The 24,684-nt window shown below is 40.1% G+C and overlaps 2 protein-coding genes across 2 annotated transcripts in view; one reads left to right on the forward strand and one right to left on the reverse strand.

Moving 5' to 3' along the window:
• The window catches only part of itga3b (integrin, alpha 3b), a 28,069-nt gene extending 21,759 nt beyond the window's left edge, over window positions 1–6,310 (forward strand). Inside the window, exons 17-26 of the mRNA XM_046377075.1 lie at window positions 68–147; window positions 375–452; window positions 693–795; window positions 1,096–1,266; window positions 2,275–2,409; window positions 3,003–3,116; window positions 3,668–3,766; window positions 3,860–3,985; window positions 4,198–4,354; window positions 4,729–6,310. Of these exons, the coding sequence (XP_046233031.1) occupies window positions 68–147; window positions 375–452; window positions 693–795; window positions 1,096–1,266; window positions 2,275–2,409; window positions 3,003–3,116; window positions 3,668–3,766; window positions 3,860–3,985; window positions 4,198–4,308 (1,017 nt within the window). The 3' untranslated portion in view covers window positions 4,309–4,354; window positions 4,729–6,310. The remainder of the gene's footprint in view (window positions 1–67; window positions 148–374; window positions 453–692; window positions 796–1,095; window positions 1,267–2,274; window positions 2,410–3,002; window positions 3,117–3,667; window positions 3,767–3,859; window positions 3,986–4,197; window positions 4,355–4,728) is intronic.
• A 520-nt stretch (window positions 6,311–6,830) lies between these two features.
• On the reverse strand, window positions 6,831–24,684 carry ace (angiotensin I converting enzyme (peptidyl-dipeptidase A) 1). Its single transcript, XM_046377505.1, has 25 exons — window positions 24,075–24,684; window positions 20,118–20,288; window positions 19,917–20,004; window positions 18,900–19,043; window positions 18,516–18,707; window positions 17,397–17,494; window positions 17,092–17,261; window positions 16,602–16,825; window positions 16,308–16,452; window positions 15,337–15,435; window positions 14,606–14,728; window positions 14,304–14,515; window positions 13,757–13,893; window positions 13,241–13,399; window positions 12,305–12,392; window positions 11,887–12,030; window positions 11,466–11,657; window positions 10,996–11,093; window positions 10,330–10,502; window positions 9,412–9,635; window positions 9,170–9,314; window positions 8,901–8,999; window positions 8,523–8,645; window positions 7,886–8,085; window positions 6,831–7,307 (listed from the first exon to the last, which is right to left on the reverse strand). The coding sequence occupies exons 1-25, from the start codon at window positions 24,306–24,308 to the stop codon at window positions 7,123–7,125; spliced, it is 3,867 nt and encodes a 1,288-aa protein (XP_046233461.1). The 5' UTR covers window positions 24,309–24,684; the 3' UTR covers window positions 6,831–7,122.

The raw sequence follows: 24,684 nt of genomic DNA on the forward strand, positions 1-24,684 counted from the left end.
TTTTGACACTTGTCTCTTAATCTTCTCTTAATTCTCTTAATTAATTATCATTATCTTTCATTATCAGGTGTCACTTATTCTCAAGTTTGAGACGTCAAGGATCAGTCTGTACACACAAGAGATTGAGTCCCAGCTGCTTTTGTCCACGTAAGTGCTTGACATTGACGCAACATTGTATTTCCTTTACGTCAAAGGTTTGGTCCCAGTTTTGACTCCACAATAAGGCATTTTATTGGTGTTTGCAGTAGTAATTTCTTTTCATTGTAGTGCTAAATTTAAAGTTGCATTGTAATTTTAAGTGGTTATTGTGGCTCTAACATAATGACTGAATATTACACTAGCACATAGCGTTGTAATAAGGCTTTTTTCTTCAGTCTTAGTGAGCAGAGTGACCTGAAACCTGTGACTGTGGCCCTGCTGATCGAAAACACCATTTTCCCATCCTTCTCCATGTGAGTCCTATTAACCCAACTGATCAAGCCAGATGGCTGCCCACGCAGAGCTGAGGGGGAGGATTTGGTGCAATATAAATAAATAGAATTGAATTGAATTAACTTATGATGCTCTGAACTCACAGTAAAGAGCCCACAAATGCCATGGATACTGTAGTTCTTAACATCAGCTCACATTATCTTCCTCATCAGTTTTTACTTGTACAGCATTTAATCGTTTTGATCTCTCGTCCTATCCAGAGTGAACGCAGTGGTGCACACAAAGTTCGGTGGGACTGTGATGGGCGAGTCAGCCATGGTCAACACCAGTGACGTGGGCAGTCTGGTGGAGTTCACCTTCGATGTGAGTCATCTCCACCACTCAGACTATATTAGACCTCCAGTATTGTATATGGCATCAACAATATGTGTGCTACTCACCCACATTTCCCTCATCTCCACCCTGGCTTTGAAGCTAAAAGTTTAATTCTTCAGAAGTTTAATATTCTGTGGGGAAGAGATTGTTATGTGAGCTATGGTTTGGGGTGAAGTATGACCAGGGTGGGTACTATTTAAAAGTTACAAAGTCACTGTCGGGCCCTGACTGTTATTTCACACCATCTGTTTGATTTCTTTCCCTTTTTTGACTTTTTTTCACCACTAGGTGACAGGACAGCCCCTGGGAGACATGGGAACTCTGGCTGTGGAGTTCGAGTGGCCCTTTGAGGTAGCCAATGGCAAGTGGCTGCTGTACCTGACGAAGATTGTCGTCACAGGAGAATCAGAGGTGGAATGTAACCCTCCTGGAGAAGTTGTCAACCTGCTCAATCTCACTGTAAGGCTGCTTTTACTGATTTCCTCACTAGTTCGGACTTATTTCCACATATCTTTGACACCTTGAAACAATGTCGTAAACAATGTATAAACCCCAAACAAACAAATACTGAAGGTGCAGATTGTGAACACAGTAACAAAAAATACAGAAACAACACCAGTGATTCAGCTTTCTATGAACCAGCTTGGATTCACACTCAGCCTGGGGCTTTTGTATATCATTCTTTTCTCATCCAGTCTTTCCTTTCTATGCTATCTGACTCCTTACTCCTGCCCACACCCATGACATATGCACATCCCAAAAAGTCCCATTACTGAAAGCCACAACCACAACTACATAAAGTGAGAATGGTACTGACTTTTAGAAGTCAAGAATCTACAGCCATGCCAGCAATGTTCTGTACAGCAGTGCAGCAGTGATTTTTAATAGTGACTGATAGTGTTGACATGCTGATTTTTAGCTGGTTCATCTTGTTATTTTAGCACGATAGCAGTTTAATTTGTTGATTTCTAGTTAATATTTGTACATACTGTATATGAGCAACACGTTCATGTATGTATAAACAATAAATAGTTTCACTGAAGTAGACTGATAACAAGAAAGACTAAATGTATGTTGCAGTAGAAGTTAGCTGCCTTTGCTGTTTACAGGCTTGTTGTGTGTTCTGTAATTTATCCTGTGTGTGAACTGAAGCAGCCAGAGCAGAATGAGTAAATGTGAGTGGTAGAAAAGTGGTGTGAAAATGGTGTCCACGCCAAACCACAGCTGTTCAGAAATACTTTTTGGAAAAAATAACTGTGTCTCCACATACAAACTTCACAGAGCCACAAATAGAAAGTCATAGTGCGTGCGACCTAGATATAGACAGTGGAAAAGACAATGCTATTCTGAGAAGAATTTGGTAATGTCTTTATCTAAACCAGTAATTACCACACGCTTTCTGATGTCATGTCTCTGTCTCCTTTGCTTCCTTCTTTCATTTTCCCCTCTCGCTCTCTTGTCTTCCAGTTGTCAGAGAGCGGACGAGCACGTACTAAACGCCAGATTATGGTGGATGATGTTGACGATACGAGCCAGTCACAGATAGGTGACACACAGGCAGCCATCACACTGCCCACTCGTCGCAAAGGGATCTACGTGTTGGTAAGAAGTGAATCTGCCTTATGAAACTCTCTCAGAAGTCTTGACATAATAATGATATTTGTTTTAAAGAAAGCTAAAGAAGCCTACTTTCAAAAAGACCATGGATATCTGCACCACATTACATCCACTGATTGTACAGACGTTTCACTCTAAATCACAAATGTCAAATGTTGCTCACAGGGTTAGAGGAAAAGTCAGGAGATCACCAACTTCAGCAGAATTCATTCTCAGGGTATGATGTACTGTGTATCGTGGTAATCATGAACACCAGCTGACCGACAGCAGCACTGCTATCCCTAGAGCCACACCGCTAGTACAGCTGGAAACCACTAGCAATGACCTACTTTCACTCAACATATACTGTAGTATACAGAGTTACCACTGAGTGCAAAAGTATTAGTGAAGACTCAATAGTATTGGAAGTCTCCCCAGACTAGACTTTAGAATTTACAGTGCTCAGGCATTAAAAGACATTTTCCAAACTGTTAAATCCTTACTGAGATTGTGAACATCCTGAAAACAGCAAAAGCTAGTAGTGTAATAGTGTAATTTTGCTCACTTGTATAATCGTCCCTCCTAATTGTGTGTTGAAGGACTGCTCCAAGGGGACAGCACGGTGCGTGACATTTACCTGTCCACTGCTCAACATGACGAAGTCAGCCAAGATTTATGTCCAGTCTCGTCTGTGGAACAGCACAATGTTAGAGGTCAGCTCAGCAGCTACACACAGAACCTTGTGCGGGTCCCAAACCACTGCTGCATTTCCTTCCTGCTGCTCACATACACACACACATACACACACGCACACACATTATTAATACTTTAATAAAATTGTTCATGGATTCTTCATGGTTTCATTTTGGAACGACAAGCATAAGCATATTTATTGCCAAATAATGTTTAACAGTTGTGTATTTTAGTAGGGTCAGAGGCCTGAGCAGGATATGGTTTGCTTTCTCTCCAGTTGTAGTCACACTGTTTGCTTTCCTTTCCACACATTGATGCCATTTAAAAAATAAAACCAAAAATAAGACTGTTATATATATATATGTTATAAATATCATTCTTGGATATGTGTTGCTCACTTCTTGCAAAATTTTAGTCATGAGCAAGATGTGAATTTATCTGATGCTTAGCAATAGTATCAGTGACTTTTAAGCAGCTTAGCACAGTGAATTTATCTGATTCTACAACTGTTGGACTTCTTTTTTAAAAATGTGTTTGTGTGCTCTGTGTGTGTGTGTGTGTGTCCCTGCAGGACTATTCCAACGTTCTGAGTGTAGAAGTCAAAGGTCAAGTCACACTGAAGCTCATTACAGATAAACCAACCATCAGGATGGACAGTCAGACCAGGAGGGTGTGTGATGACGATCATGATGACGACAGTTACTATGTTGATGATGATGACTTTATTTACTTTCTTAATTTATTCCCTCCACTTTTCTCATAGTTCACAGTAGAAATAGAGCCAGTGGAGGGGGTGGAGGCCACCTATGAGCTCCCGCTATGGATTATCATCTCTGCCGCCGTAGCAGGAATTCTACTGCTGGGAATAATCATTCTTATACTATGGAAGGTAAGCCTACCAATCATTACTGTACTGACTGTATTTCTGCAGACTTCAAATAGCTCTGAATCTCCACACACACCAGCACTCTTCTCTGGTTTATATGATAGCTGTTGACTCATCTGACTGATCTGTAACCTCCATATGGGGCCATTAGTCTAACATTTGCCTTACCGCCCACATGCACCCTCCTCTTCCTCCTCCCCCCCCTCCACCCCTAGTGTGGCTTCTTCCAGAGGGCCAGCAGGAGGGAGATGTATGAGGCCAAGGCTCAAAAGGCTGAGATGAAGATCCAGCCCTCTGAGACAGAGAGGCTGACTGAAGACTACTGAGGCCCCCATGGGTCCCCCCAACAGCACACACCAGTGGGGCTTTTGGGTAACAACATCGCTACAAATGGATTTTCTTTTGAATACTCTTAATTACAGCACTAAGCCTGGGGTGTGATTGAGCTTGCTTACCACTTAACTTTCTTTTTCTCTTTCAAGTCCACTATTTGTATGTACCTAACACTGCTTGTACTTCCCTTTCAGCCTAATAATGTGTATTGCTCTGTTATATACTGTCTGTCTGCACTACTGTCATCCGTTTTCTTCATCTTAATCAGTGTGGGTTTATCTTTTAACTAACTTGATTTTCCTCAGCCTATGAATCCTAAATCTTCTTCGCAACGCATCATTAATCCCAGCTCTCCTGCTGTGTAAGTGTATCCTCTTTAATGTCACCTTCTTCTCTTTCTCTTTTCTCACTAGCTTGGATTCTTCAAGCGAGCCATCTACTACCGGATAATGCCAAAGCACCAAGGGGTGAAGATTTGCAAGGCTGAGCGCTATCAGTTCAATCTGGGATTTCAGCCTGAGGAGCCACAGAAAAAGTACTGGATCACAAACTGGACAGAGATGCAGCATTACTACTGAGGCTTTCTATTTTGGACCCTGATCCACTCACAGTCACATTGGTGTGACATGGGCCAAAAAGCAACATTGGGCTAAATCAAGGCCCCTGAACTCAGTGGCGCATGGACTAATTGTGGATAGTTCATTCAATTTTTTTATAACTTCAGTAGATTTCAACTTTTCCAGTGCAATATACTGAACATTTGTTTCAGAGATTGTAATTTTTAAGTATTTTGGATGAATGCAGTGTTGTACATTGGAATTTGGTTTGCATTCAAGAGTTAATTGTGAATTGCTTTGATTATGTTGCAGGTTTTTATGTACTGAACTCGGTGTTTGCATGAATTTTTTAATTATTTTTTTCTTTCTGCATCCTCTGAGAAAACGTTGATGGTTATTCAACATGTTATTTTCTACTATGTCTGTTTTCCTCTCTAATAAGAGGAATAAGTCTGTTGATTTTTTTTGCTGTGATAATGTATGTCTGTCCCTTGGCATCACTGAGGTCAGTGGTTGTAGTTTGTGTAAGGATTTTAAATCTACAGCAGTCATTTTGGAGTTCATTTTGAAACTGCACTTAAAATATGTTGACCAGCATCCATTCTGTCATGACTAGACATGTGTCTTTAGTAAGTTATGTCAAATGCAGTTATGATTGTGGCAGTGATGTCACATGGAAAAAGTGACTATTTCTATTTTATTCACGGTACGTAGAAAAATGTCCCTGATTTTAGTGAAAAAGTACAGAGAGGTACGCAGTACTTACTGGTGAATATGACATTTTATATTCCAGCTGGGTATGTTTTAATCATCCACTTTAAATTACACAACAAGATTCATCCAGTCACTGCTGCAACAAGCTAAAAAGCAATAGCTTCTTGTCTGTATGCAGAATTAGCCAATGTGTTGATGAGATGGTGGGAGCTTACTTGATTATTATTTATTACACTGCCTTGTGTTATTATAACAAAGAACCGCTCTGGATATCTTTAAAAAACATCACATACAAGGAGTCATTTACACTGGATTAAATAATACATGATCTTAAATATGTCTGGAGACTCTAAGCTCTAGCTTAGCTATATTATAACATTATAAAATGTACATAGTGACAAGTTGGATTGACTGAATGAATGCATATGTCATTGGTCTTTGTTGTTTCAATGTCTCTGAGCTTTGTGCTTTTGTATGACTCAGTAAGATGACACATGGATTGTTTCCAAGTTATTGGAACATGCGGCATTGAACTGACTGGACCAGAAGAAGACATTACTGAACGGTCTCTGATGGGACTAAGTGTTGTGACTGCAGACCTACAGAGGCTCCATTGACTCTGTGAGTAAGGGAAGGGCTAAAATAGATGCACAAACTTTGTTCTCTGTGGTGTTGTTCTTAAATGTGCAGTTTCAATGTAATTAAATTGTTTTTTTTATCAACATTTGCAATTTAATTCCTACTCTTATCATTCAGTGTGTTCCATCTTGGGAGCACCGTGGGATGTGTATGATACATAAATGCTATTTTTTGTGGAGGAGGTCATTCTCTGCCAAAGTTGGGTGGGTACATTTGGGTATGTGTAAGTGCATGTACTAAGCCCAGCTGCTTCCCAGCTCCTTCGAGTTTGTAGATTTCTCACGAAGCTGACAAAGTCCCTGATTCAAGATCAGGATCAGGAAATGTCTAGTCCTGTCTGTGGTTTTAGGAGCCAGCAGAAGCCAGAAAAACACATTGAAATACAAAACAAACCGGCATTGTCATGTCAGTTTTGAGTAAGGTGAATAAAAGCACCTTATGTTCATTGAAGTATACGTATTTCATTAGAATGTGTTGAAGCTACTAGTCCTCTGTCTGTACTCAATTATCAGGTGCCCTGCTAAAAATATACCTCACATATACAATCTCAGTCTTGAATAGATAGGCAGAATACATACACATACTTAATGTTTTTATTGTAGAAATACAGAGCACCAAACAAAAAAGAAACAAAATCAAATAAAGGTAATCAAAAGTCATAACTTTACAAACATTTTTTTAAACATTTCCTTCCAAACCATCAAATATTGTAAATAAATTACAAAATTGTTCTTTTGCATAGGCAAAAATTAATCGGAAGTGTATACAATAAATATTTAAGACTAAATAAGGAGACCAAAAAGCAGAGAATTTTATCAGATGCACTGTTCACATTGAGGTTGGCACTCTGCTATTCTACAGTAAATCAGGTCTTACTGTAGCCATCACTGTAGACTTTCACTTCAGCTCCATCATGGATGAGGATTTTTCATGCTTTTTTGACCTCCTGTACTTGAAGACCATTATGATGGTGGCCACCAAGAAGACAATACCAAGGACCAACAGGACCCACTGGCCAGCTTTGGCAGCTGAGCTGTCCAGACTCATACCCAGGAAGTCCACTTTATCATTTGGAATTTCAACTGGTGGACACACACACACAAAATAACAAGTAAGTACAGTGCTGGGCTGGGCTGGTTTTCAGGATATGTGGCTGCTTTGTATTAATGACCCTGTTGTTACCGACACTCAATGAAGACAGGGAAACTTACACCCTTCTGACACAGCAGTGTAGTCTGAAGAAACAAAATCACTTTCTTTCACCTCCTTTATATTCTTTCCACACTCTATTGTTCATATTTGCATATAAATGCTGTATCTCTCTCTTGATCCGTGCAACAACAGCTGTCTTCTTTTTTTTTCTGCTTAGAATTTCATCAATCTAATCTGTACACATCCTTTCAGCAAGATCTCATCACTCAAACAGGAGGAGCAGGAGATTGATTTCACTGTAAGCCGCAGCAGGATAAAAACAAAATGAATGCTGCTGTGTAAAGACATTGTGCCTTTTTCTTCTTGGGGAAAAAAACATTTGACTTGGAGATTTTAAAACTTACTTAACACAAATTTACAGCATTGCACCTTGCTCACATGCACTTTTATATATATGTTTCTCTGGATGAATCAACACATGTTGATGAATGAATGTGTTTGACCTTACCCACAGTTTCCTGTTGTACAGGTTTCCAGTCATACTCTGGCCACCCACGAACATCTTTGTTGTTATCGTTCTCTTTCTCCAGCCACTGAATAAGAGGTTGGAAATACTCCATGAGCGGCTGAGCACTCATTTTGGGCTGGCCGGTGATCATGGTCATGGCCTCGGGCCAGGGCTTACTGAAGCCCAGCTTCATCACATCACTGCAGACATTAACACAGATCGGAGAGGAAAGGTCAGAGGACATGAGGATCAGTAGTAAGAGTGTGTTCTAGAGATAATCATGCACATGGCACGGAGCATGTTTTCACCAGCTGCCTTCCCTGACACTAAAATCTGTGTTATCAGCCATAGCACAACAGTGCTGCTATCATGACTGTTCTCTATGGAACAAAATAAACACAAAATGTGATCAAATATTTTGTTTTCCTAATATATGTGCGCATATTAAATCCAATTCTAAAGGCTGACAGAGCTGAGATTTCACTTAACTTCTAGTTACTCTGAAGTTTTTACAACTGTACCATTAGATACAGAAATGAATGATGCATAAAGGATATTTGTGGAAGCACTATCAGTTGTCTGCCAAAATTCATTATGAGCAGGGAGCTCTGCATGTACTGATGGTGTGTGTACTGACCCCAGAAGCTTCCCAGCCTCTTTAGATTGGTAGATATCGCAGGTATGTAGAGGCCCAACATGCTTGGCAGCATCACACAGAGCCTTGTGGAACTGAAACTGGATGATGAAGCTCACAAAGTACCTGAGTGAAGATCATCAAACATGTGCTGTCATGACTGTTGACAGAAAAACACAGCAAAGCACAAAACAACTCGCCATTGTCACACCAGTTGCTCGTAATGATGACTAATTTTATTGAGCCATGTGAAGCAAGAATATATTATGTTCTTTGATGCATCTATCTTATCTATCCACAGTGTGTTGAAGCACTTATCAATCTGTCTGTGCTCGGTTATCAGTTACCCTAATTGTTCTGCTGAATCATGAATATTTTTACCTCACGTAGGGCACATTAGCAGGGATGTGGAACTTTGCACCTGGGTCGAAGTCATCCTCAGTACGGGCTACAGGAGGGCACAGTCCCTGGTACTTCATTCTGTAATGCAATAAAGTATAATCTAGTTTTTCAAAAGTTAATTTTTAACAAATGCAGTAATTTATTACACAATCAAGTTTACTGATAGCTTACCGTATATTCATTTAATAATCCTTTTTTAGATGATAATCATTGCACTTTGTAATTGTAAAAATGTCGGTGAACTTTACCTGAGGTTCCACCATTCTTTGTTGTATTCCGCTGTAGGGATGCGTCCATCAAATACCTTCCATCTCCACTGATCCATCAGGTAGCCAAATGGTAGGAAGGCGATTTTGTCAAGCGCCATGCTCATTAGGAAGTTGATATCACTCTCTGCAGGAGAGCACAGAAAAACCAAAATCATGACGTTTTGCAATAACATCACATATTTTTACAGAACTGTATAACAGACGTGGGCATGGTCACTCACCATGGTTGCTTTCAACTTTGTCCAGGAGCCCGATGCTCTGCAGATGTTTGGGTGTGGACACAGACAAGGCTAATACATCACCGATAGCCTCGTGGAAGCCAGGATTGGCTCCATCACGGAAGGACACGGGCTGGTCTTTGTACTGCAGGAAGTACTGGACGTGGCCCATTTCATGGTGCACCGTGATCAAGTCATCCATAGTCACAACAGTACACTGTTTGATCCTGCAGACACAAACAGCAAAAAAACCATAATCATTACATTTTTCTGACCTCTATTTAATACAAATACATGGTACTTTGAACGTTAATATAGCAGCAAAGAAGTAGTCCCTGTGTAATGATATTGTGGAATAATGGTGAAGAATTAATTCACGCTCCCTCTGTGTGTGTTGTAATCTGAGCTTTTCTTTCTTCGTTAAAGTTAATGGCCACCTGTTTTTCTAACTTTACTGAGTGCATTTATTTTGTCTGAGATGCTGGTGCTGTGGTGTGATATCTAGTGGCAGTAAATGTCATATTTGCTCAGATAGCAGTTAAACTTTTATGTTAAACTCAGGCTGAATTTCTGGAACAGAAGCTCAAGATTTAAACTGGTTTCTTATACCAAAATAAACCATTGTACAATTTACCATCATGTCTATGCTTGACTATGAAGTTATCCTGTACTCACATGCTGGTGAATCACAAAGAGCTTTAAAACTCGTCTCATTGTCTGAATTTCAACATTTAGTGCTGATGGTGCTACATTTATGTTAGTTACTGACTATCTATTTGTTTTTTATCTTATTTCTTTTGTTACACTAATATCTAATGGTTGCAAAGTTTGAGAGAAATTTCTGTATTAAATTTGGGCAAGTTGACTGTGCTGTCATAACACTTATTACTAAAAAGTTAGGTTCTTAAAAATGTATTTTACCTGAAGTCCTTTCGATTATAGAAATCCCACGCAGAGGCGTGACACACCACCCGCCGTCCGTCAGATGGCTTCTCCAGCATGGACTTGTCCCAGAACTCTTGTGGCATTGGCAGCAGACCCAGAGAAGTGAAAAACTTGTCTGATTCCTGGAACATTCTGATGGCATTCCAGCCCTGAATGAGAAAAGTAACATTAAAATGTGAATGTATGTGTATGTGTGTTTGTATATATTAAGAGATTTGTAGGCAATGAGAAATTCAATGTTTGGAAAAAGCAACAGCTTTGTTTAAAAATAGATGAGTGCACCAAGTGTAAATAAATTACGGTTAGAAATGGACAGAGGGTAATATACTTGTTTCCCTTGAAAGTATGTATACAGTTTAGTCACGTATATTCATGTAAGCACGCTACATGTCAGTTATGAATGACTGTTGCTTTTTGCTGCTTTTATACGGTGCAGTTTAAATCATCTGTGTTTATCCTCATTCTGCTCGACCCTCCAGTTCAGACAGAATCTGAGATTTTTCAGTGAAACAAACTCTTTCTTGACATCCAAAGCTGCAGAGCAAGTGGTGAACAAATGCATGAGTGTGTGTTCTTTGTGTATATCCTTATTCATGTGTGCAACACCAATCATTAGGCAAGCTGGTTGATGTGTTCATTCACCTGTGCCACCATAGCTGGAGTAGCGTCAACCTGCGTGGCATCTGGGTAGGGCATGACTAAATCCATTATGCCAGACCAAGTCTGTGCCCACATGTTGCCTGAAAGGACATAAGACAGCATTCACATATTGTATTTCTACATCTGCAAAGTTATGGTGGCAAGTTGTCTCCTGCTCTGCCAGTATTAAACCAAGTGGGATTTGTGACTGTGAGTCAGTCCAATCCCTAACCGAGTGGAACTGTCACACCCTATCTCATGCTTTATGCGTCTGAAAACAAATTAAATCCCTCCTAAATCCAAATGCATCTACAGCCCACAACAGAATATCAATGGGGTATGCTTCCACATAAATGGAGAGTTCAGGCTAGAGTGTTAGAATCCTTTAAATTCCATAGTGAAATGATGACTAAAGTGTGGTTTTGGCCTGTGACCTTAGCCTCAACTGCTGAAAGTTTCTTCCTGCTACTTACCCAGCAAATGAGCAGGAATGGGTCCCTTCAGGTTGATGCGGTCAGGGCCATACTTTTTGTACAGAGCCCTGCGAACATAGGCGTGAACATTCAAATAGAGTGGCTCCAGCTCTTTCCACAGAGTCTCCAGGTCATCCTCAAAGGTAGGGGTTTCATATAGGGAGCGCCAGAAAGCCCCATTGTCAGAGTGATCTACAGGCAATACCGGAGATAAAACAATCATCAGCGTAAAGTTATTTCCTAGAAAAGCTGACTCTGTGTATTCCAGACAATATCAATCAGCCACTTCTCATTGTTAGCTCTAGAAAGTAAAATTCTCAAACTGCTGTCTTACACTCTCCTGGGCCCTCATTGTTGTAATTATCAAGCAAAGGAGATCAGGGAGAATCTGAAGGTGTAAAACTACTGTTAAAGGTCATACCATTTAGTCTTGCAGCTTTGTTGGCCAGTTCAACATATCTCTTGTAATCCTGACGTAGTACTTTGCCAGCAGAATCTCTCCAACCTTTCCAGGCAAATAACAATTCATCATAATCCCTGGACTCTGCCATGATCTTCTGGAGATCTGAAAACAGAGCACATTCTTTTGTTACACTAACTTAACCTCCTGTATGCTGTGCAGTGCAGAATATTCATGATGCCTTTTTTCAGAAGATTCATTTTGTTTTGTTTTGTCTTGTGAAATATTCATTATTACACCTATCACAGTTATTATTTCACTGTTTGCTCCTAGGCTAAATTTACTTCATTATTCATTATTAGCATTAATTAATTTAATTAATTAATTTGGAGTAAAACTACTCTTCATATTAGTATTAGCATATATTCCATAGTCCTACCTGGATCCAGTGGATGGCATGTCCCATTTTTTCTGCAGACATCAGCTACACTGTACTTGGTCTCCATGTTGGACAGGAGATTGTTGTACTGAAAAGGAAAAGGCATCCACCAAGCATTAGATACATCTGAAACCACCAGCAATTATCTGGTTTTGGTATTTGGTAAATGAATGTTGCAGCTTTACAAAGTGTCATCGGGTGAAGGGAAGAGGATATAAGCATGTAAGAGAAAAAGGTGACTCTCAAAACTAAACTTGAGAATCACTGAACTATGTTTAATTTACATTCTTCAAAAAGAGTTTGAACTATGTTTAATTTACATTCTGAGCTACAGTCATGGTTTGTTTTAGAGTGCACCAGCCCGACAGGTTTAAAAACAAACCCAAAGTATTCCATCTTCTGCCTACACTGTACTAGTGACTGCTAAAAACGCGACCTTACCACCACATTCATATTGGACTGACTGAGTTCCAGTTGGAAAGCACCAAGGGAACATTTTTTTAACTATCAAAGCACAGCAACATTATCATTTGATGAAGGCAGTATGGAAGTTTTGCTTGTATACACTATAGGAATATTATTAGTTCATTACTTAAGACATCTGGCATATGTCCAGTGTCACACAGCTCATTTGTCACCTCTAAGATTTAACTTTCCTCATTCTGGGTTAGTGTCTTTAGTGCTACTAGCTATTCTCTCGTTAGCCAGATAATGTTAGCTAGCTAAAGCTGATGGATGTCTATCAGCGTGAGCAAGTGCCTCATGCAAATTTGCCTCCAATAAGCAACTTTCTGGCTGTTCTTTCATTGTAGTTGTGTGTTTTCTGCATCATGCGCATTTATAACTCTGTGTACCATTTGCTGCATCTGGTTTTCTGAGGCAACTTTTAGACCTTTAAAAGAAATATTTGAGAAACTGAACGTATTTCCTCCACACCTCTTCCAGTTCTGCTGGGGGCAGAGCAGCCCTCTCAATGTCACTGAGTTTTTTGATGATGCGTTTGACCGAGTCATCCTGGAAGTCAGTGGTGTCGTACTCACGGGCCCTCTGTCCATACTTCAGGGTGTGGGCTGACATCGCCAGGTTCTTCTCAAGCTAAAGAAGAATAATGAATACTCTTTAATTTTTCGATTTTTGCATTACTTGTCAGTGTCATCAGGCTGATTTGATGGATGAATGGGTGGATAAATGGATGGACAGGTGAAAAAAATACACAGATACTTTAGGCGGACAGACAGAAACATGCATACATGAGTTGATTAGTGATTTACTGATGCAATTCATAGTTGATTCACTGACACATTTTGATTAACCAATCATTTTATTGATTCCGTAACTTAATGCACAAAATCAACACAAGATGCAACAATCCTTTATGTTTTATTGATGCGAAATGACACTTGAACAATGGTGAGGTGACCTCAGAGGCGTAGGTCACTCAGAGGGTCTCACCATCGCCTGCTTATTATCTTCGTTGATGTCAGTGTTGTACTTCCAGGAGGCCTCAGTGTAGGCATTCCACACCACCTCTGCTGTGCTGTTGTACTCATCCAGAAATTTCTGTGCATCAAGCTCATCTGTATTCTTGTCTGGGTAAACAAGGAGAAGGACAAGTCAGCTGAAATGCAGAAAGCGTACTGTAAATAAAGATCTGTGTAATTAAGTTTGACAAATTCTGTCACATTTAACAAAATTATGATGTGTGAATCGTGATTAGAATGTACAAAAACCACAGGCTCCTCTGTTTTGTGGGAGATTGCTTTAAATGGAAAAGAAAGCTGTACTTTTCACTTTGTGTGCATGCAGAGAAATTCAGACTGTGAAATACTTTACCAAAGCAAAAGAAACAGTTTGCACCACTGCACCACATCTAATCCATCCTGCCCAGTCACAAATTATTTGCTTTAAAGTTCACAATTTATTAGAATGCAGCTAAAGCTCTTGTGTTGTATTGTTTCTTCCACATAGTGTTAAACTATGCTTTTTGTTCCTCTCTTACCAATGTCCCCAGGATAACCCTCAGGGATGGGTGGAACCCAGTTGAAGTCAGGCCATCCCAAAGTCTCATTCAGTTTTTCATTTTGGTTTTTCAGCCATTCAGTAATGGGCTCAAAGTATTTCATCAGTGAGTTGGCATCCAACTTGTTGGTGCCTATAGCCTCCTGGAGTACCTCTGGCCAAGGTTTGGAAGAGCCAGCTTGAAGAATTTTTCTGGAGGAGGTAGAATGAGAAGGTATCACACCATCACTGTTTCCACAAAGCATTATTCGTGTTCAACAGAGGCCCAATCAGTTTACTAACTTCAAAATGGCCCCTGCTTCTGCGGAACGGTAGATGTCACATTTGTGCAAGGGACCGGTGTGATTAGCTGCCTGGCACAGTTTTTCATGAAGCTGGAACTGCAGGATGAAGCTGACAAAATACCTGCAGAGGGAAAAAATACTTTTTTAAACACTGACAGAAATCATAATGAGAATTGAGGTAAGAAAACTATAAGATGGTGAGAATGCTACATGCATGTGTTAAAGAAACCAACAGTCAAAATGTTTTTTTTAACTAAGTGACATTTCCCACATTGTTAGAGGAACCATCTGGTTTCAGATAATTTTCTTTTGGACCCTCCTGCAACAAGCTTCCTGGTATTGTAGGGTTTTTTTTATTGTTTTAAACCCCACTCAAGTGCCAATAACTGCATCGAGATTACAGCACACACTACCTTAATCTCCAGCTCACCATCAGTTAGTTAATTCACCATTTTACAATGCCCCTCATGTATGTACACACATACACAAACACACAATTATTGCAATTGTGTGCTGAAACAGTGCTGACCTCAATTTGTGGAAATTAAAACTCAAAAGTTGTCCTGTCTTTAGTGTTTCGTTCTCTTCACTTTGTAACAGTAAAGGTAATGTATTTATCAGACAGCTAGGGAAAAACTAAATACACATAATGTGAATATTGAATACCCAAGGTGATTGGCTTTATCTCCTCTGTTTCTACATAAATATGGGGCTGGAACAAGATGCTACCTGATGTATGGTGTGTTTCCAGGGATGTGGTATTTTGCCCCTGGATCAAAGTGGTCTTCTGTACGTCTGGAGGGTGGGCAGATACCTTGATATTTTGTCCTTTAAAAAGAAATAGAGAGAAAGAGTTAGAGCACACTGGCATAAGTGAGATAACTAAGACATGTCTTCTGGGAAGTTATTCCAGTTGTTTTAGGTTGTCCATCCATATCCAAGAGTCAGCTGGAAATGTGTGTTGTTCTTCCTGTAACACCTCACTTCTCACATTACAGTGGCTATAACATAACAGTTTTTTTATTACATGATAACAATGGCAATGTAATGTGAAAACAGTCTGACAACATTAAAGGGGCCTCTTGCAGTAATGAACGTACAGATAATTATCATCCAAATAGCTTTAGTAAATTGCTTAAGTTTCAGTTCACACTCTCCACTCTCATATGGTTGTTTTTGACCACAGCAGGGTCCCATTCCCAGTCAAAAAGCTTGAAAAGCCCACTCCACACTAACTGCATAGTACCAAACTGACAGGCACTGGTGAACATGACAGAGAATTTAGCAACTTTGGAGTCAGATATCACAATCAAAATCAGAAACAGTTGGCCAGTTTTGTTGGCCAAGTTTGCTGGCACACACAAGGAATTTGTCAGGGAAGAAATAGTCTGGCACTTAACCCCCTGTAAACCTACAACTTGTTGCTTTTACACTTTAGTTTTGTGCAGATTAAACAAGATACAATGTGTTAAATAGTGAGATTTTCTGGATTTTTGGACAGAGCCATTGCTGGCTGTTTCCCCATTTCCGATCCTTACATCTAAATTAAGTTAACCAGCTACAAGCAGCAGCTTCATATTCATTGTATTTACTTAGAAATACAATGAATAAACTTGTATTTACTAAGAAAGTGAATAATGATATTCCCCAAAAAACATCAAACTTTTCAAAATATATTGAACCAGGTAATAAAAACGTACCTGAGGTACCACCATTCTGAGTTGTACCGATTTTCAGGGATTTTTCCACTGAACACCCCCCATCTCCACTGGTCAATGAGGTAGCCAAAGGGAAGGAAGGCTATCTTTTCCAGAGCCATCTTTAACAGGTAGTTGATGTCAGTTTCTGGAAAAACACAATGCCATATTTATTAAGCATTTGATGCTGAATAAGATATCTGTCTTTATCTAACTGTGTAATATTGGGAATTAATCCACATGTGTTTAGTATTTCAGTGGCTTGGATTTTATTTTTGTCCATCTTAGTGTCTTTACCATTGTCAGAGGTCACGGTTTCCAGCAGACGAATGGTTTGCAGATGTTTAGGTGTGGAAACGGAGAGAGACAAAACATCACCAATAGCCTCATGAAAACCAGGGTTGGCTCCACGACGGAAGCCCACAGGCAGGTCCTTGTATTGCAGGTAATACTGGACGTGTCCCATCTCATGGTGTACAGTGAAGAGCTGCTCCATCGTCACAGTAGTGCACTGTTTGATCCTATAGATGATGAAACATCAATACAACTGACTAATGGCTTTGTATTATCAAGCTTTATCAACAAGAATACCAATAAGTGGATTAAGTCTTTAAGTGTTAGGACTGTCTTGTGCTTAATCTGATTCCGTTGAAACTATGCAATAAAGTTCTGACTCTCAGATTTAATTCAAGGGTGTTGACATCCTCATACAGTAAAGTTTTTAAACCTTCACAAGAGTAAAAAGTGAGTCCTATACAGATCAATGGAAGTGAAGCTCTAATTTTACCTGAAGTCTTTACGGTTGTAAAAATCCCAAGCAGATGCATGGCACACCACCTCTCGACCCTCTGGCTTCACCAGCATGGATCCTTCCCAGAACTCATCCGGCATCTCGTCCAAACCCAGAGAGGTGAAAAACTCCTCGGCCACACGAAACATGAGCGTGGCATTATAGCCCTGTGCAGAGGAAACAATCACACAAGACACAATTCACTTCAGTGACATCTGTCAAAAGTATATATAATATAATTTGTGCTGATTTGTGGTGGCATTTTTTCTATAGGTGACACACAATCTTTGTCCCACACTTACTTGCTTGATCATTTCATCAGTCACATCCATGTTGGGTTTGTCAGGAAATGGGATCATCATATTATAAATATTGTTCCATGTCTGGGCCCACATATTTCCTACGGATGAGGAAGCAAACACACTTAAGCAACGGTTCTAACTTGGTATGCTACATTCCATACAGAGGCACTGTAGGAAATGCCTCATTCATAGCAATGAGACAAGTACACAAAATGACTTGCCATAGGGTGTCTGCATCTTAATAAGTTTGCATCGTCTCCTGCATATGTGGTCACAACTTTGATGTTTTTCCAAGCTTTTATTGAATAATGAATCTTGACTTTAGGGAGTCCTTTTCAATGTGGTTCCAATTTGATAAAATGCTGGGATTTGTTAAGCTTTGCAGCTGACAAATTCTTAAATGAATCTTTTATTCACAATCTTTGTTAGGTAGTTTATGTGCCTTTCTGACATATATGGTGATATATACAAACACATGCTTTTTCACTCTTGAGTCAGAGGCTCAAGATTGACTGAACATGCGGGACAGCCAAATTGTGGATGCATTTCACCAAATTCAGTATTTGCAGGAGGGTAGTCATAACAAGGGGAGACCAATAAGTGATTTGCTACACCATAATCTGTGACCTGCAGCAGTAGAACAAATTTACGGTTGGTGAAGTGCATCACACATACACAAAAATCTGTGATTTTTATTCGATTTCTTCATAATGAAACAGAATATTGTTACATTTGTTGTCTTTACTTTAGCTTATAATCCCCACATTTTTCCCCCATAGCAAAAGGAAAATGAGTCAGGACAGGGTTAATGAATGTTGAAGAGTAATCCTATGCCCTTTCAGCATAGTAGAATCTCTAAGACTCAAGTATATTACTTGAGCGAATAAAAACTTCATGTGCCTTTATAATGGCACTAAATTGTTGCCTTCTGCATAAGTCAGAATGCATTCACAGTGCACACACCAGGCCTATTTCAATGTAGCTATTCGACTTTAAAGGAAATTTAAAGGAAAAGAGTGAAATAAAACCTTGCCTGCTTTAACAAAAAACAGGTTATTCTCCCTTGCAAAGCTCCAGCCAACAGATAATGTACGTTAGCAACAAAAAACTGGTTCATACCAAGCAGGTGAGCAGGGATGGGTCCTTTAAGGTTGATGTATTTGGAACCATACTGGTTGTAGAGCTGGCGGCGCACAAAGGCATGCAGGTTCTGGTAGAGGGGTTCAATGGTCCTGTAGAGTTGCTCAAGATCTTGCTCAAAGGTCTCAGTCTCATACCAAGAGCGCCATTCAGCTCCAGTGTCCGCAAATCCTGAACAGGACAGCATGTTGGTATTCTTTCTCTTTGTTTCAATCATTTTCTTGATCTTTCCTTTCTTTTCTCAGTCATTTCTCCTCCTTTACTCTCCTTATTCTTTGTTCTTTGTTCTTGTTAAATTAACGATGTATTTGTAGTATTATGAACCTTGTGTCTCTCTGCCAAAGGTCAAGAAGAGGTTCTTACCATCAGCTTGGGAGGCTGCATTGCTGAGTGTCACAAATTCGGGGTAGAGCTTCTTAAGAGGAACACCTGATGCATTGTGCCACCCCTCCCAGACGTACAGCAGCCTCTTGTAGCTCCTGGATGTGGCCATGATGTCTGTGAGCTCTGAAAAATGGAAGAAAAATCGCCCACACCCTTAGTTGTGAAGGAAAACATGGAATATAAAGGTAGGCAGGCTTACTCTGCTGCACAAACAAAAGATAACCCAAGTTTTTCCTGAAACAATCAAGACATATTCATGTTTAGATGACTTCAAGCTCTCTCAGCAGGAAAAGGGCAGAGATTAGCTCTGAGTTATGACAATTCCTCTTCTGAGCATCATGTAAAACAACATTTGTCTTTAGAAAGTCAGAGGAAATGAAGGTGAGGAAAAGGAGACAGTTGAAGACCATAGAATAGTGTTGAGATAGTAGAAAACTAACAGTCTGTTATTATTATGACACCATTTTCTTTGTGAAAGGATGCAGCCCATATTTTGTAATAATAACCCTGTTCCACCTTTGGCAGTAAATTTGATTATTTATGTTTACAAGTAGGCCCTATTTATTTTAAGTAGAAATAACCGTTTTTGCTCTCTTGTCATACTGTGTGTGTGTGTTGGCCAGGATTTCTCATAATTGCTTCTGGCAGCAAAACACGGAGCCATTGTTCACAATACATGTCGTCAGAGTTAAAATCTACTGACATGTTGTTTCTATAGCTTTTAACTCAACACTCATGGGCATATTCACAACACTTCCTCTGGAGACCTCTCTGAAGTAAATGGTGCATCCTGTTACTTTTCCAAGAGCGGATAAGATCTTGACCACTTAGAACAGTTTTTCTTTCTAGATATCCCCACCACATTGTTGTTCGGTTAATATTCCTCAACAGTGCTGCTCCTGTTTTTTTTTCTAGTAACTAATTTTCAAAACATCTGTCTCACATAATTCATTTATTTCAAGACACAAACAGAAATTTTATTCTACATATACTCACCAGGTTCCAGGCTCCAGCTTATGTTTGGCTCTGGATGCACCTTGGCTGTAGAATAAATCTTGTCCATTTCGCTGAGAATTTCATTATACTGGAGACAAGAAAAGACAGCTGAAGTCAGTCTCTGATGCTTAAAAGCAATCAGCACTGATACGCTGACAAATCATGATTTCCAAGTCAAAAAAAAAAAAAACAGAAGCACACCTTCTCTCTTTTGTCCAGAGGCAGGTTGGCAGCTCCCAGTATCTTGATCTTGCCCATCAGTTTCTTGTCTTTAGGGTCGGAGAGAGCGTTGAGAACTGCAGGAGAGAAGACTTGCTTGGCTTTTAACCCCCATGCTGATGAGAAAGCTTGCTCTTCAAGGGATGCAGTTACCTAAAGAAGAGTCAATGACAATGACACTCTGAATGTCTAGATTTGTGCAATTACTCATCTTCTAAAATTCAAAGGCCTTTCAGCATTTGCCTTAAAACATGCAACCAAGAAAGACAACATTTATTTACACACATTAGTTTATCCTGTTCATAATGTTTGTTTGTTTGTTGTTGGACAGGTTAACATAACATTTATGGTCCTCTGAGAATGCATCTTTCTGATTTCCTCTAACACTCCCAGCAGACTGATGGGATGAAATATCTTAACAAATTTTTCATGAAATTTGTTGCAGGGATTCATGGTCTTTGTGAACTTTTTGGATCCCCTGATGTTAATTTCCACACCATCACCAGGCCAAAGTTCAATTATCTAACACTTTGGTTTATCTACAGTTTGGTTTTCTTAACAATGACCAATATGGCCTCATAGAGCCGCTAGCATGGCTCTACACTATTCTAATTCAACTCCTTTTGCTGCAACATGTTTTCATCTGACTTATATGTCCCTTGACAGCTGTGCCGACACATCTTCCCTCTGGAATCAATAAAGTGCTCTTTCTGTCTATTGGGAGCAAGGGCAGAAAAAGAATAACCCTTCCACAAGGATAACATATGGCCTCACTGAATCTCAGGAGCCTTTCTGGGGGGTCATGGACACACTGTAGGTGTTCTCTGTACATAATGCCAATGCTGAAGAAGGGATGGAGTCAAGGCCACTGTGGAAAATTGCACAAAAAATGATGATCTATCACTGTATTGTTACATACATACATACATATAAATATACATATACCCCTATTTTCCTTGAAATTCAAGTTAAGGTTTCCATAAAATGAAAGCTGCTCCACAAAACATCCTTATGTTTTTAAGGTTAGTTAAACTGTTGCACAAAAGACCTTAGCAACCAAAGCAAGAAAAAGAGTGTACTGTGACAAGGTGAACCAATAAATAAATACTTCTATACAGCCATAACAGTGTAATGGTTACTTCGACTAAGCTGAGTTAAAATTAGATGTTAAGAGTTTTTATTACCAGCGTTGTTGGGTTCTAATTTTTAACCAGAACAGACAAGTTGTCGTATTCGTTTTGGACTCTTCTCTCTACAAAATTTTAATTAATTTTCATTGTAATTTCGCTCACATCTGTTGTTTGTTTACTCTGTGTGCTGTCTTTTGCAATATTCCTTCAGAAGAATAACGTTTTCTTCTTCTATCCAATTTGACCTTTTTGCCTTTTTTTTCTTCTGGCAAACAAACCGTCTCCATGGAAACTGCAAGATTTTACTGCTTCAATGCAGTAAATGACTTAATGCTTTTTCTTAACTAAGTAAATATTTTATGGGATTCTGTGCAACACATTCAAGTGAGTCCATCAGCAAAGAAGAAATGAAGCATAAGTGCCATACCCAAATAGAAAACCTGAGGTATTTTGTGCGTCTTATTGTGTTGCAACTCTATACTCCGCGTCATGCTTAAGTTAAGCTATGCAAACCACAGTGAAAACTGAGCTAGCTGTGTCATACTTGGAAAATGGAAACTAACACTATGTAACCACAGGGCAATGAGTTAATGCTCACAGCTCAACACATCCTGATAAAACTTACAGGACAGTAGCTTCATTTCAGTAATGTTTTCATTAAAGCCTTTCTTATCTGTCATTCTCCCAGCCTTCGCTAAAATAACAGGCAACAGGATGGAAATCTGGTGACAGTGAGTTGAAGTATTAACTCTGACCTTTGTGCGCTTCCTCTCAATCTCTGTCTTTTTCTCAATCGCTTTTTCCAGCATGCCTCCACCCATCCATCCATCCCCCCAGATAATCATTCTTGACCAAAACAACACAGTAAAGATAAGGCTGAAATGCTGATTTTTCTTTACATCAAAGTCTAAAAGACTGGAGTGATGAAATTTGTAATGACACAAACTGTTCCCATAAACCTCCCATAAACGAATCCTCATAATCATTTACACTTTAAACCTGTATACATAACCTGTACGTGTGCAAAGGACTTGAATCCCGCGCTGCTGTAAGTTTCTTTCCAAAATGAGATACAACATTCGCCTTGATTGCTATATACATTAAAATTAGTGTTCAGGTAAAGAGCTGTTGGAAGATATGTGTGTCTAAAGAAATTCTAATTGGGTGACAAAATCTTTCTGAAACGAATTCATAGTGTCTCAAAAGTAAACCACCACAGTGTAGGTAACTCTCAAACCTCACAGCCAAGTCACAAGAAAAGGCTGGCAGGAGCATGCAGTGAGGTAAATGACTGAGACTCAGCTCTGATAGTGACGCTTGAAGGCAGCTTGTATAGCAATCTGGGGTTCAAAGGACATCGGTCATTGATATCCACTCTCATCTGTTTTTATTCAGCACGGCTGGTCTGATCCACATTCTGTTTGATCCTCTACATGTCTAACCTGAGCCTCATCTGCACAGAGACCAAATCACCCTAACCTGTGAAGCTGGATGGGCTCAAGAGGAAGTGTGTGTGTGTGTGTGTGTGTGTGGGTGCATGTGCTTGCACATGTTTTACTTTGTATGCATGCCTGGAGTATACATGCTGTCATCTAATCTGCAAGTCCATTGTAATAATTTCAATGCAACGGACTTGCAATGCGGAATAAGGGGAATGCCAACATTACAAAATTTCTCTGTCAGGCTGAGTTGCCATGCACCCCCTGGCTGCCAGATCAGATGGAGCTCACAGCTCTGAACCACTTTGATCCCATCTCAGAAAAAAAAAAAATCATGCTCATACATGGCAACTAATAAGCCTGCTCATCTTTCACCTTACATCCCAGGCACATCCTGTAGAGCAGAGCACATTCTGCAGCCTGACCCCATTGACCCTGGCGTGGTGGGGGCCACATCTACACCTGTTCAGTGTGTGAAGAGACCAGTGTTCAAGGCCTGGATAGTGAGCTGAAATCCTGTTGTGACAGCTGTACAAGCACACAATGAAAAAAAATCCAGAGACTTTACCCCGAGTGTGTCACTTGGATAATTTGCTTTCATAAATTTTTATTTGCGTAAGCTTATATTGTTTGCACTCATCCATGAATGTGTAGAGGGTTGTGGTCAAAGGCAAGTCATACTGCTCTTTCACACCTCTACAGTTTCATTGTCTCCTGCAACCTCCTGCTGGGCTGTACGTTTCTCATGCTTCATTGCTGGTATCCTGTCTCCCTTGTCTTCAATGTTAATGCAAATGTCTGTCAGGCATATGGCCAGATGAAACGGTAAAACCATTGCAAGCTGCTGTTAGTGTAATGTTTCGTATCTTGCCTCTAACGGCCCGTTTTGAAATTCCTGCAAAGGTGAAGTGTTTTATCACCTGCAAGTATTGCCACATTGGATCATAAAGACTATTAGTGTGTGCCAAACTATGTCCTGTAACAGGTCCATCTGGAGAAACTGTATTAAGCAGAAATATCATAAAAAGGAAGCAACATAATAGCATGTGAGACTAGAAATTTATTCAAGACTAGAAGACGTTCGCACCACAGGCACTCAGATCTGTTTTTTATTTCCAGTAACACACAAGCTGAGTTGGCTGCACTGGGAGGAACTGAGCATGTATTGCTGGAGAGAGATGAATAGGGGCGATCTCCAAGTCAAGCAGGGTTCAGCTCCACAGAAACTCTTGGCCATGCATACATTTTTGATGACAAGGTGCCAGTACTGGCAAGAATGGAATTTACTCGATCAATTTTATCACAGCTGTGAGAGAAAGGATTAGTTAACATGTCACCCTCTAAGATCAAGACTCCACGAGTTGTCTTACCTGAAGATTGGAGTTGTAGTCCGTTATGTTGGTGTTGTAGTTCCAGCTGGCAGAGACACTGAAAAATAACACCTCCTCAGCAGTGCTGTTGTAGTCGCTGAGGAACCTCAATGCATCATCTGTGGTGTCTGCATAGTCTCCTGGCAGCCAGCTTTCACGTAGAGCCTCAGAGAGTCCCAGGACTGGCAGGAGCAGCAGCACTGTCCACAGAAACCTGTCCACACCGGTGCCCATGGCTATCCTCCACCAAAGAGTGGAAGAGAAAAACTGGAAAGAGTTGGAAGCTATAAATACGCTTGCTCCAATGAAGTGAGAGTACACCTTCCCCCTGGAGCTGTTGTCTCAACCACTCCTTCTCTGTTCCCTTCTTAGCCTACCAGCCTGGCTGGTTAAGTGCACAATTGCCAAAGCGAGCTTCTTTTTAAGTGGCAGTTTAACCCAGCCCACACTTCTCTGCAGCCTTCCCTCTTAACACTCTATAGCATTGGACATATCCCCCCCCACCCCCCTTCTTTTTCAGTGTACCAGCCTGTCAGGATTCAGAGAGCTGGCAACGTCTTGATATTCAAGTTTCTATAACTGAGATGAGAGATAAGATATGACACACCAT

This window comes from Scatophagus argus, chromosome 21 (assembly GCF_020382885.2).
Source record: "Scatophagus argus isolate fScaArg1 chromosome 21, fScaArg1.pri, whole genome shotgun sequence".
Classification (NCBI taxonomy): Eukaryota; Metazoa; Chordata; class Actinopteri; family Scatophagidae; genus Scatophagus; species Scatophagus argus.